Below are 14470 nucleotides of genomic sequence, written 5' to 3'. Positions count from 1 at the left end.
CGAGCCCTAGGTCGGTCTCCTCAGGTTGAGCATCGCTCCTCGAATCAAACCACACTCGTCGAATAGATATTTTCGTGTTGCACGCGCAATATTCGAAGCCCAAACGACCCAACGGGCCCCATAGAACAAAGGCCACGAAAGCCCACGAAAGCCCGCGAAGAAGCAGCCAGACGCGCACCGCTCCGGGCTAGGATCGTGCCGCGCGCAGAGCGGTGCATCCCGCGCGCCGCGCGAAGGCTGCGCGCCTCCTCTTGACAATGCGCGCGCCCCTAGTCCCACATGGTCGACAAAGGACCCTCCTAAGGTCCTCAAACACCTATAAATACCTCCTCTCACTGAGGGGGAAAGAATCCCATTCATTTCTATCGATACGCTCGAATTCTCGCTCTCATCTGCTTCTCTTGATACCATCTTTGGCCTGAAGCATTCCTACAAGTCTCTCTCGTTCTCAGAGGTCCTAAAGCACTCTCGGGAACTCGCAGATGTCGCTCCCTCTGATCGAACGCCCCCTAGTGCCCAGGCACGCTCTTAGGGTTCTCCGTTGAGAATCCTTCACGCGTCTAACACGCTAGACGCGTCCGCGGCCTCCGAAGTTCTGAGACGTCGCCGAGGACTCCTCCGCGCTCCTTCTCCTTCGTCGAGCACGCCTCTCTCACAGGCTCCGCGCCTCACACTGCGTCTCACACTGCGTCTCACACGCCTTGAACTACATTCTGAGCTGATCCCATACAAGGGTACATAGGCAGCCACCCGTACGTTCTGAGGGCGTTAACAACCCCGATAACGTCATTGGGACCAATAAATATTTCTTGCGCTCTCACGCGCATGGTGACGAAGAGTCACTCCACGAAGAGAGTTCGACCCGCTCACCATCTCCATCTCCAGATAGCAGGGACGACTGCATCATGGAGTTGGAGGAGAATATCCGCCAACTGAAGGCAAAGAACGCGACGTACCACAGCCGACTGGCTGCAAAGCGACCTACGCATGATACAGTGACCCCCAATGGGGATCCGGAGAACCTCAACGAGGAAAGTCGCGACCGTGACCCTGATTACGAGGGGACCGGCGATTCGGAGGATATTGAGACTTCTCTCACGAAGGACGGGGGACTCCCTGATGATGACATGCCCCAAAAGGAGCCGCAAGCAAAATACCAAGTGCCGGAAGGACCCGTGACGAGAGCTCGAGCGAGGAGATTCAAGGAGGAGCTTAACAATCTGATCATCAAGCTCCAAGATGAAGAAGGGGACAAGCTCGCAAAGGAGAGGATTCAAGGAAGCCAAGAAACAACAATGAAGAACGTTATTTGGGCTGAATTGAATTAGTCAGACTATTCCTATTTTTCTATTTCAGTTTATGTTATTTGGGCCAAGACATGTTATTTAAAACGCCCATAATGGTTTGTATTGGGCTGGTCCTTTGTTTTATGCTTATTAGTACTTAAATAAGGCTAAATGGGCTTATTAGGTTATGGGGCCCATGGAGCTGCGAATTTGACCTTTGTAAACTCTATAAATTAAGCCTTTAGGCTGAATGGAACACACAATTCTGATTTCGAGTTAAACACTTTTCTGTGAGGATTTTCATTCTCTCTTTGGTTCGTTTAGAACTATTCGAGGCTCTTACAAAGCGGTGCGTGTAGGAGTTCGAGCCCGACTCATCAGACGGCCATTCGCATCCGTCCGTGGCGTCATTCGATCCACCTTCGTTCCTAAAACGTAGACGATCCGTCGCTGTGCTATTGGGGTATCGGGTCTCGGAGCTTAGTCGGCCGAGGTTCGTATCAAGTGGTATCAGAGCTAGTCTCTACTTTTAGGTCTGCTTATCCTTTGTTTCGTTTTCTTTGTTTTTGTTTCTTCGTTTGTGTTGTGTTCATTTCGTATGTACGTATTTGTTGTGTTGAGTCTGCGTTTGTTATCTTGTGTTAGGTCTGTGTTCTTTTCGTGTTAGGTCTATGTTCTTGAGCGTCAAAAAAAAAAAACAAAGAAAAGATCCGAACAAAAAAAAAAAAAGAAAGAGAATCCGTGGAGTTCAATTCTTATTCGGTGGAGATCAATTCTAATTATTTAGGAAGTCCATTTCCGGATTTTATCACTTAATTTCGGAAAATCTCATTGATTCCTAGTTTCCTGAAAATCGGTTTCCATTTATTTGCTTTTATTCCCCGAATCCTTTCTCTTGCATTTCCTGTTTTGTGTGTTTACAATCAATTTCGACATTCAATTTCATTTAACTCGGGATTTCATTTAGTTTCCTTATTTCCAGAATCATTTTTCCATTTAATTACCCATTCATTTGTTTCCTGATTTTGTGCGATCACAATCAAGTTCAACGTTCACAATTCATTTCGACATTTCACATTTAATTTCTGAATTAGCATTTTATTTATCTCCCGGATATCAAAAAAAAAAAAGAAAAAAAAAGAAAGAAAGAGGATCGAAAAAAAAAAAAGAAATTTTGAGCTCAAGAAATTTTATTTTCCTGATAGATTCCTTGTGTGTTTTCGAGCGTTTTTAGGTATCCTACATCCTATCAAAAAAAATTTTGTCGCCATTTGTCATTTTGGGCTGATTGTCGCACCTTGGGAGAATTGTTTTTTTTGGGACTTATATAAGACCTGGTCATAACTTTCCGTGGTGTCGTTTTATTGTTCGTGTCGTTTGGGTGTCGTTTGTGTCGTTTTGGTGTATCGTTTTCGAATTCCTTTCATCACCTTCCTGGTCTCTGAGTAGTTCGGTACGAGCCTATAGAGAGTTTGAGTGAGTGGTAAAAGGCAGAGAGAGTATAACTATCGCCATTATCAAACACGAGCGCTGAGTGATATTATTTGAGTGTAAACACGTGAGGGAGAGTTTGGTGAGGTTTTTCTTTGTTACTAACAATATCTTGCAGCAACCATGTCTAACAACGGCGACGCAGATGAGGGAATTCCAGACCGGAGGCTGATGATGCAAGCAATGATAGGAGAAATGCGGAGGATGATGAGGGAAGAGTTGGAGCCACTACGAGAACGTGTCGAGAGAGTGGAGGAAGGCCAACAAGCTCCCAACAGAGGAAGACGAAGACAGCCTAGGGAGGAGACAGAAGATGAGATGGAGAATGATTTTGAAGAGGAGGATTATAGGAGAGGAGGACGAAACGAGAGAATGTTCGAAAGAAGACATGGAGGAAGGGACAGAGAAGACGGAGGAATTGGTGGCATCAAGCAGAAGATTCCAACATTCCAAGGGAAAAGTGATCCGGACGCCTACTTTGAATGGGAGACCAAAGCCCAGTTTGTGTTCAATTGCTACAACTACACCGAACGCAAGAAGGTAATACTTGCTGCCGCTGAATTCACTGATTATGCTATTGTTTGGTGGGATCAGCTGGTGACGAGTAGGCAACGGGATGGAGAGGAGCCCATAGAGACTTGGGATGAGATGAAGGCCATCATGAGGAAGAGATTCGTGCCTCGCCACTATTACCGAGAGCTCTACCAGAAGCTTCAGCGCCTACGGCAAGGCACTCGCAGTGTTGAGGAGTACTACCGGGAAATGGAGGTTGCCATGATCCGAGCAAACATCGAGGAAGATCGCGAGTCTACCATGGCCAGATTTATCAACGGGCTGAACCCTGACATAGCGGACAAGGTGGAGTTGCAGCATTATGTCGAGATGGAGGATTTGGTTCACTTGGCCGTCAAGATTGAGAAGCAGCTCAAGACGAGGGGTAGCATGCGGGGAAACCGATTCTCAGAACAACCTGCATGGAAGAAGACCTTCAACCGAGACGAGAAGAGCAGTTTCAAACCACGAGGGGAGGTAGCCAAGCCAAGCACTTCCACGGCCCCAACCACATCTAATCCTGGTCCCAGTGCTCAAAAGAAACCGGAGACGTCATTTCAGCGAAATCGTGATATCAAGTGCTTCAAGTGCCAGGGAGTAGGTCACTTCGCGAATCAATGCCCGAATAAGAGGAGCATGACGATTCTTCCGACCGGAGAGATGATTACCGACGATGAAGAGGAAGACCAAGAGGGTACCGGAGAAGAGTCATACGAGGAAATTGAGGCACCAGCAGAGCTCGTGTTGGTCTCTCGACGAACTATGAACGCGCAGGTTGTACGAGATGATGAGGAGCAGCGTGAAAACATCTTTCACACCAGGTGCCATATTGGTGAGAAGGTGTTCAGTGTTATCGTCGATGGAGGGAGTTGTACGAACATAGCCAGCGTTGCTGTAGTGAAGAAGCTTGGACTTTCCACGACAAACCACCCTCGTCCTTACAAGCTTCAGTGGTTTAATGATGGTGAAGAGGTACGTGTCTACAAACAAGTCCTTATCAGTTTCCGGATTGGCAGCTATGAGGACTCGGTGCTCTGTGACGTGGCACCAATGGACGCGGGGCATATACTTTTGGGGCGGCCGTGGCAATTCGACCGGAGGGTGACTCATGACGGCTACACCAACAAGTACTCCCTCAGGCACAAGAATCGTACCATCACCCTCGCACCCCTTACTCGAAAGCAAGTTCATGAAGATCAACTGAGGATGCAACAAGAGAGGGAAAGGTTTAGGACCCTAGAGAAGGGAAAAGAACCAAGGGATGAGGTAAAAACAGAGAGAAAAAAAAAGAGAGAGTCCCAGAGAGAAAACCCGAGAGGGAAGTGGGGAGTGAAAAAAAAGATGGGGTCATGAAAAACAAAATCGGTGAGAGAAAACAAAACAACTTCTTTGCGGGAAAGAGTGATGTGAGGAAAGCCTTCTTTGCCAAACAGCCGATGATTTTACTTGTGTACAAGGAGGCTGCCTTATTCACTAACCAACATGGCGAGGTTCTACCTACTGCCATTGTTTCTCTTTTGCAGGAGTTCAAGGACGTTGTTGTTCGAGATATGCCAACAGGACTACCACCGATTCGAGGGATTGAGCACCAGATTGACCTTGTACCCGGAGCCTCGCTTCCAAACAGACCGGCCTACCGAACCAACCCTGAGGAAACGAAGGAGTTGCAACGGCAAGTCGAGGAACTTTTGTCAAAGGGGTACATTAGAGAGAGCATGAGCCCTTGCGCCGTACCAGTTCTATTGGTTCCAAAGAAGGATGGGTCCCAGAGGATGTGCGTGGATTGCCGAGCCATCAACAACATCACGGTCAGGTATCGATTTCCCATTCCTAGATTGGATGATATGCTAGACGAATTACATGGTGCGTGTGGTTTCTCTAAAATTGATTTAAAGAGTGGGTACCACCAAATTAGAATGAAAGAGGGGGATGAATGGAAAACCGCTTTTAAAACTAAACTTGGGTTGTATGAATGGTTAGTGATGCCTTTTGGTTTGACTAATGCACCTAGCACATTTATGCGACTTATGAATCATGTTTTGCGTTCGTTCATTGGTAAATTTGTGGTGGTATAATTTGATGATATTTTGATTTATAGCAAGACCCTGGATGATTATGTCTTACACTTGCGTGAGGTTTTTATTGTACTCAAACGTGAACAGTTATTTGCTAACCTCGACAAGTGCACCTTTTGCACCGATCACGTTGTTTTCTTGGGTTTTGTTGTAAGTTCAAAAGGAGTGCAGGTAGATGAGGAAAAGGTGAAAGCTATTCAGGAGTGGCCGACGCCGACAAATGCAGCACAAGTACGAAGTTTTCATGGCTTAGCGAGCTTTTATAGGCACTTTGTCAGAGATTTTAGCACGATCGCTGCCCCGCTCACGGAGGTGATGAAGAAAAATGTGGCGTTCGCATGGGGGCAAGCACAAGAGGAGGCGTTCACCGAAATCAAAGGGAAATTAGTCAACCCTCCTTGTCTCGCATTACCTAACTTCGATAAACCATTTGAGGTTGAGTGTGATGCGTCCGGCGTGGGAATCGGAGCAGTTCTCATGCAAGATCGACGGCCGATTGCGTATTTTAGCGAAAAATTGAGTGGGGCCACCCTTAATTACCCCACTTACGACAAGGAGATGTACGCATTGATTCGAGCTTTAGAGACTTGGCAGCACTACCTTTTGCCAAGAGAGTTCGTGGTCCACACCGACCATGAGTCACTCAAGTACTTGAAGGGACAACAAAAGCTCAACAAACGGCATGCGCAATGGATGGAGTTCATCGAGCCGTTTCCATATGTCATCAAGTACAAACAAGGTAAGGAGAATGTGGTAGCCGATGCCCTTTCTCGAAGGTATGTTTTACTTTCCACTTTAGATGCTAAACTGCTTGGTTTTGAACATATCAAAGAGTTGTATCCAGAAGACCGAGAGTTTAGTGAGATATTTACGAAGTGTGAGAAGATGGCGTCGGGAGATTACTTTAGGCATGATGGATTTTTGTTCAGGCTTGGTAGACTTTGTGTGCCTAGTTGTTCTCTTCGGGAGTTGTTAGTCAGGGAAGCTCATGGTGGGGGCCTTATGGGACATTTTGGGATAGCAAAAACTCTAGGAGTGATCCAAGAGCACTTTTATTGGCCTCGCATGAAGCGTGATGTTGAGAGGATCTGTGGTAATTGTATCACATGTAGGAAAGCTAAGTCGAAAGTTCAATCACACGGTATGTATACACCTTTGCCTATTCCTAGCTCACCTTGGGTAGATATATCTATGGATTTTGTGTTAGGCTTGCCTAGGACTAAGCGGGGTCGTGATTCTGTTTTTGTAGTGGTTGATAGGTTTTCAAAAATGGCACATTTTATCCCATGCCACAAAACCGATGATGCTTCTAATGTTGCTGATCTGTTCTTTCGAGAGGTTGTTAGGTTGCATGGCATGCCTAGGACGATTGTCTCGGATAGGGATACCAAGTTCTTAAGTTACTTTTGGAAGACCTTATGGGCTAAGTTGGGTACTAGGTTGCTGTTTTCGACTACTTGTCACCCCCAAACTGATGGTCAGACCGAAGTAGTTAATAGGACCTTGTCGACTTTGTTGAGGGCAATAATTAAGAAGAATATCAAAACTTGGGAAGATTGTTTACCACATGTTGAGTTTGCTTATAACCGCGCTATTCATTCATCTACTAAGTTCTCACCCTTTGAGATTGTCTATGGTTTTAACCCACTAACACCATTGGATTTATCTCCTATTCCTATGTCTGAGCATGTGAATTTAGATGGTGAACAGAAAGCAAAGCTTGTTAAGCAGCTTCACGAGAGGGCACGACTCAACATTGAGCGAAGAACAGAGCAGTATGCGCAGCAAGCCAACAAGGGCCGCAAGAGAGTGATTTTCGAACCAGGTGATTGGGTCTGGTTACATATGCGCAAGGAGCGTTTTCCTGAGCAACGCAAGTCCAAACTACAGCCGCGTGGCGACGGACCATTCCAAGTTATTCGCAGGATCAACGATAATGCCTACAAATTGGATCTTCCAGGTGAGTATAATGTTAGTGCTACATTCAATGTGACTGACTTATCTCCTTTTGATGCAGATCATGGTTTGAGGGCAAATCCTTTTCAAGACGAGGGGAATGATGATGACATGCCCCAAAAGGAGCCGCAAGCAAAATACCAAGTGCCCGAAGGACCCGTGACGAGAGCTCGAGCGAAGAGATTCAAGGAGGAGCTTAACAATCTGATCATCAAGCTCCAAGATGAAGAAGGGGACAAGCTCGCAAAGGAGAGGATTCAAGGAAGCCAAGAAACAACAATGAAGAACGTTATTTGGGCTGAATTGAATTAGTCAGACTATTCCTATTTTTCTATTTCAGTTTATGTTATTTGGGCCAAGACATGTTATTTAAAACGCCCATAATGGTTTGTATTGGGCTGGTCCTTTGTTTTATGCTTATTAGTACTTAAATAAGGCTAAATGGGCTTATTAGGTTATGGGGCCCATGGAGCTGCGAATTTGACCTTTGTAAACTCTATAAATTAAGCCTTTAGGCTGAATGGAACACACAATTCTGATTTCGAGTTAAACACTTTTCTGTGAGGATTTTCATTCTCTCTTTGGTTCGTTTAGAACTATTCGAGGCTCTTACAAAGCGGTGCGTGTAGGAGTTCGAACCCGACTCATCAGACGGCCATTCGCATCCGTCCGTGGCGTCATTCGATCCACCTTCGTTCCTAAAACGTAGACGATCCGTCGCTGTGCTATTGGGGTATCGGGTCTCGGAGCTTAGTCGGCCGAGGTTCGTATCACTCCCCGCCGTGTTTGAAGCCGGTCCTTCGAACCCCTTACCCAGGACAGGTGACGCACCTGCGGCTTCCCAAGAGGGGAACTCCCGACGTTCAGCCCTTGACTGACTTGGTCAAAGGGAGAATGTTGCGGAAGTCAGGGCACGTGGAGAGCGCGCCGTCGTAGACGAAGCCTGCGCCTCCGTACGACAAGCCCTGACCTCAGGGACCATCTCACTGCCCAACGCATCAGACGTGGCAATGATCTGAGGGAGCGACTAAGCTCCAGACCTAACATCCCGCCGGCAGCCCCAACTAACGGGAACCGCCGCACGGGTCAAGGGTCCAATGAAATGCGGCAGGTGACTCCTCCCGAACAGGGAGTTACTCCGACAACCGGTCTCGATGTGGTCACTATGATCCATAATCTTCGAAATGAGGTACGAGATCTCCGCGAATACGGAATAGGCGGAAGTGCCTATGGGGTCGTTGAGGAGAATTCCTCGCCTTTCACGGCTCAGATATTGGCTGAGGTTTGTACGGGGAATTTCAAACTCCCGAACCTCGCTCCCTATGATGGAAAAGCAGATACTGCTTACCACATCCAGCACTATGAAACCTGGATGACGATGCAGGGTGTCTCTCCTGGCGCCATGTGCCAAGCTTTTAGTCTTACCCTCGCCGGACCCGGTTTCTAGTGGTTCAAGAACTTAAGGCCGGGAAGCATCCACTCGTTCAAAGACCTGAAGGACAAGTTCCTAGCACGGTTCGCCACATCTATGGTCCAAAAGAAGACCAAGATGTACATGTGGTCAATCAGGCAAGAGAATGGCGAGTCTCTTAGGCGATACCTCGCCCGATTCACTGCAGAGTCGAACAAGGTCGACCGCTTTGACGATGGTGACGCAATTGCCGCTATCATCGAGGGCTTGCGCACAAGTGACTTCCTCAAGTCAGTCGTTGGCCGTGTCCCTTCTACCATGGCCGAGCTGATGACTCGGGCTAAGACCTTCATGGGAGTCGAAGATTATCTCGACGGCCGCAAGAGCAACAATCAAAGCTCTCGGTGTCGAGAAGAACCTAGCCACGAACAAAGCGAATCTCGTAAAAGACGAAATAAGGGGAATCAGGTTTCCAATAACCAGCCCCCTGCACCCTAGAAGCCGCGACTTACGGAAAACTTCAAAGGGTATTCGTCGTTCACAACATTGAACACGACGCCAGAACAGATCCTGTCCTTGGCACGTGACAAGTTCACACCCCCGACTCCAATGAAAAAAGATCCCGCGACTCGCGATCGATCTAGATATTGTGAGTTCCATCGGGAATACGGTCACTTGACCTCCGAATGCTACAACGTTAAGAGGAAAATCGAGGCTTTGATCCAACGGGGTGAGCAGAAAGAGTTCGTGTTACGCATGATCAGCGTTGCGGACCCACCACGAGCAGACCACAGTCTGGCAAGGGAGGAGGAACAGCCGCTTCTGCCGACCGAACCGCAGCTACTGCCAACGCCAATCCGCAACTCCACGTTGTGACCACCATATTGGGAGGTCCGCAAGATGGAGATTCAGCCCGACAACGGAAGAAATTCCTTAGGGCCGTGGCTCAGGAAGACGCTGCCATGCACGTCAACTTTACATATGAAGAACCTCTGCCCATGCCTCATGAGACGATGTATTTCACCAATGAAGAAGCCATGCGAGTTGTGCATCCACACAATGACGCGATTGTGCTCAAAGCCCAAGTGGCCAATAACCTGGTGAAAAGGGTTCTCATCGACAACGACAGTGCTGCCGACATAATTTTCAAGTCCACCCTAGAGCGTATGAAGCTCGGGGGGCTACGCCCGACTCCGACCCAAACACCCTTGTTTGGGTTCACCGGGAAAAAGTCATGACATAAGGCATCATTGATCTACCGGTCCCATTCGGGACCCCCGGAGGCATTGAAGTCGTTCACATGGTCCCATTCCTAGTGGTTGATCAGGAGTCGCCCTATAACTTAATCATCGGGCGACCCACGCTGAACCGGCTAAGGGCTATCACTTCCACGTACCACCTACTGGTGAAATTCCGAACCGAAGAGGGAATTGGCATCATGGCCGGAGACCAATCCCAGGCCAGAATATGCTACGTGCAAGGAGTTGATGGCAAATCCGCGGGGAAAATGGTCAACACAATCTTCCAACTGGAAGACGATTACCCATGCGACCTAAGGGACGCAAGGAAGTTCGGAGAACTTGACCCTCGGGATGAAGCCGAAAGACTCAAGGTAGAAACCTCTGATGATCTTGTGCCAGTCGTGCTAGACAAATCTAAGCCCGATCAGGTCATAAAGATCGGCACCCGGCTTCCACTCGCCATAAAAACTCAGCTCGTTGCTTTCCTCCAGGAATTCAAGGATGTTTTTGCATGGACTCATGCAGACATGCCCGGAATTGATCCCGAGATAATAGTACACCGATTAAACGACGACCCAAGGGTCGCCAAAAAAGTGCAGGCTAGACGAACGTTCAATCCAAAACGATACCTGGCCATAAATGAAGAGGTCGAGAAACTTCTCACCGTAAACTTCATTCGAGAGGCTAAGTACCCCAAGTGGGTCGCCAACGTGGTAATGGTAAAAAAGCCTAATGGGAAGTGGTGAATTTGTATAGATTACAAAGATCTTAACAAAGCCTGCCCTAAGGACTGCTTTCCACTCCCGCGTATCGAACAACTGGTCGACGCCACGGCTGGCCATGAACTTCTCAGCTTCATGGACGCCTATTTGGGCTATAACCAAATTCGAATGCACGAGCCCGATCAAATTAACACAACCTTTGTCACCAATCGTGGGCTCTACTGCTATAAGGTCATGCCTTTCGTCCTTAAGAACGCGGGAGCAACGTACCAACGCTTGGTTAATCGGATCTTCGCCAATCAAATCGGCAAGACCATGGAAGTGTACGTTGACGACATGCTCGTTAAAAGCCTACTGGCAACTAATCACGTACACGACCTAAGGGAGAAGTTCACAATCCTTCGACGATATAAAATGAAACTCAATCCCAACAAGTGCGTGTTCGGGGTTGAGTCCGGGAAATTCCTCGGATACATCGTCAGCCGATGAGGGATAGAGGCGAATCCCGAAAAAATCAAAGCACTCCTTGAGATGAAGTCTCCAAGACGAGTCAAAGAGGTGCAAAGCCTGGCCGATCGAATTGCTGCTCTGACGCACTTCGTGTCTAAAGCCACCGACAAGTGTCAACCGTTCTTCAAAGCTCTAAAGAAGACGGACGGCTTTGAGTGGACGGACGAATGCGAAAAAGCCTACCAGGAAAAAGACTCTCCAAACCAAAGGACGGCGAGATGCTGTACGTATATCTCGCTGTCTCTAAAAGAGCCGAAAGCGCTGTTCTTATCCGCGAAGAAGACAAGGTCCAATGGCCGGTCTACTACGTGAGCAAAGCCTTACTCGATGCGGAAACACGCTACACCGAGATAGAGAAACTTTCTCTGGCTCTCGTAACGGCAGCTAAAAAGCTACGTCTGTATTTCCAAGCTCATCCAATCGTGGTGCGAACTGAGTACCCGATCGGTAAGGCTCTTCAAAAGGGAACATCGACTCACATGGCAATCTGGTCCCAAGAATTGAGCGAGGTCGGGATTGAGTTTCACCCAAGAGCGGCTATAATGGGTCAAGCCTTAACCAACTTTGTGGTACTCCTATGCTCCCGATATGTGAAATGGCATGTCTCATTTCAGGATTAAGGTAAGCACGATGCAATTCATACGTAGTGACTTCGAGACATAAGAGGTTAAATGGTTTGTTCTTATCTTGTCTCTAGAAGTGCACTGGTCAATTCAATACCTTCGGAAGATACCTAGAAGAACTATAGAGTCTCCAACTCTCAATGCCCCATAACCAGACATCATAGATTCTCCTAACAATCGTACTGAGGTCAATAGTCCTTTGACCCTTAGATTGCGAATAAATCATTTTAAGCAAACTACAAAGCGTTTGTTTATGGACTAAAGACTAATGTTTTATCATAAAGCTTCAAACAGACAAGGAGGAATGATTGAACGTTTCAACTTTTTATTAATGAATAAGCAATTACAAGCAAGACTGTTCATGAGACTTTATTACATCAAATGTACAATATAAAGACTACAACTCTTCTTGTGGGCACCATTGACAACACGAGATTCACCAAATCCCGAGAGAATAAAATTCAGAGGCTGACACACTTGCTCGCCTTGGATCTGGCATCGACGAAGATGGGTTGGGAACCGTACCCATCAAATTTCTCCCTCGGCCATCTGTTTCCCGTGACGAAAGTGGGACCGTAGAAGTTGCGTCTCAACCTACTTGGATGGACCCAATTATCGAGTTTCTGCGAAGAGGGGAATTTCCCAAGGACCGCAAAGAAGCCGATAAGCTGAGAGTCTTAGCATCCAAGTACACGCTTCGAGATGGCATACTCTATAAGCATGGTTACTCAATGCCGCTGCTCTGATGCCTCAATAGCATTGAGTCGACCAAGGTCCTCCGCGAAATACACGAGGGCATTTGTGGGAACCATGCCGATGGAATTTCCCTCGCGCTCAAACCACTTAAGCAAGGCTATTTCTGGCCTACCATGAAGAGAGATGCCTGTGATTGGGCAAGGCACTGCGACAAGTGCCAACGCTTCTCAGAAATCCCGCGACAGTCGCCAACCCCATTAAGCAGCATCGTCGTTCCGCGTCCCTTTGCTAAGTGGGGGGGGGGGGGGGGGGGGGGTGGTGGACATCATTGGCAAGCTCCCTAGAGCAACAAGGCAATACGAGTATGCCATAATTGCCATAGACTACTTCACTAAGTGGGTAGAGGCCGAGCCGCTCGCCAGAATAACTGAAGCAAATACGACAAACTTCATCTGGAAAAGCATCATATGCAGGCACGGTATCCCCGCCTCAATTGTGACCGACAATGGCGCACAATTCGATAACGCGCGAGTAAGAGATATCTGCGATCAACTCAAAATCAGCAATACATTTTCCTCGCCGCGTCATCCTCAGGCCAACGGCCAGGTCGAAGCAGTCAACAAGACTATCAAGAGCAATCTTAGAAAGAAGCTCGAAGATAGAAAAAGTGCTTGGGCCGAAGAGCTGCCGTTCGTCCTATGGGCTTACCGGACGACCGCGCAAAACGCCACCGGCGAAACGCCGTTCTCCCCCGCATATGGAATCGAAGCCGTGGTTCTGATGGAGACCGAGATCCCCACATTCCGAGTCGATACATTCGACGAGGCAAACAACGATGAAGCAATGCGCCTTGTGTTGGATTTGATAGATGAAAAGAGGTCAGAAGTGTTCAACCGCCTCGCTGCACAGAAACGCAAGGTTGAAAAATACTACAACTCCAAGATCAAAAGGCGAACCTTTGCCGTCGGAAGCCTCGTACTCAGACGAGTGTTTCAGAATACACAAGTGCAAGGCGCCGACGTCCTGGGCCCGAACTGGCAAGGCCCCTATAGAGTCAGCAAAGTCATTCACGACGGGACATACTATATCGAACACACGGACGGAACTCCGATCCGCCACCCGTGGAATGCGGAACACTTGAGGCAGTACTACCAGTAGCTAGCAACCTCCCCGTTTTACTTTTATTTTTATTTTATTTCAATAAGGCCTACGAGCCAATGTTTTAAGATTTCAACTTTTTTCGCAAGCATAATAAAGTTCAAAATTTCCTTTCCAAGATCCATTTATACACAAGTTTTCCGGTTATCAAAAGCAAAGTTTATAACCCAAAAACTCGGGGGGCTAGTAACAGTAAGGAAACCCTCAAGAAAACATGCTCCACCAAAAATTTTAAGTCTCAGCCCGAACACAAACGGGAACGAGGATACTAAGACGCCTACATAGCGCACCTAAGATGCCTACATGGCGCACCTAAGACGCCCACATGGCGCAACTAAGACGCCTATATGGCGCACGTAAGACGCCTACATGGCGCAACCAAGTCGTCCCTTGAGACGCACTAAGACGCCTACATGGCGCAACTAAGATGCCTACATAGTGCAACCAAGTCGTCCCTCGAGACGCACCTAAGACGCCTACATGGCGCACCTAAGACGCCTACATGGCGTAACTAAGTCGTCCCTTGAGACGCACCTAAGACGCCTACATGGCGCTGTTGGAATCGATCTAGGGTTTAAGAAAATAATTAACGCTTCGGTAAGCGGCGGAATTTTAAAAATTTTCTTTTACAAGTAAAAACAGTTTTTACTAACCTAGACAAGTGCAAGTACATGTAATTAAAAACCAATATGAGCTAAGAATTTACTAACCTTTCTTGAAGCTTGAACTTTGAAGAAGCTTTCGGAAAG

The 14470-nt window shown here is 47.5% G+C and overlaps 1 protein-coding gene across 1 annotated transcript; it reads left to right on the top strand.

Moving 5' to 3' along the window:
• Positions 1-3149: 3149 nt before the first annotated feature.
• Positions 3150-13789, top strand: LOC149389935 (uncharacterized). Its single transcript, XM_089622767.1, has 3 exons — positions 3150-4072; positions 13208-13481; positions 13769-13789. The coding sequence occupies exons 1-3, from the start codon at positions 3150-3152 to the stop codon at positions 13787-13789; spliced, it is 1218 nt and encodes a 405-aa protein (XP_089478893.1).
• The last annotated feature ends 681 nt before the right edge of the window (positions 13790-14470 follow it).

Source organism: Urtica dioica, chromosome 8 (genome assembly GCF_054948205.1).
Source record: "Urtica dioica subsp. dioica isolate 48M chromosome 8, U.dioica_male_clone48M_v1_H2, whole genome shotgun sequence".
Classification (NCBI taxonomy): Eukaryota; Viridiplantae; Streptophyta; class Magnoliopsida; order Rosales; family Urticaceae; genus Urtica; species Urtica dioica.
This window is presented reverse-complemented; position numbering and strand designations above follow the sequence as displayed.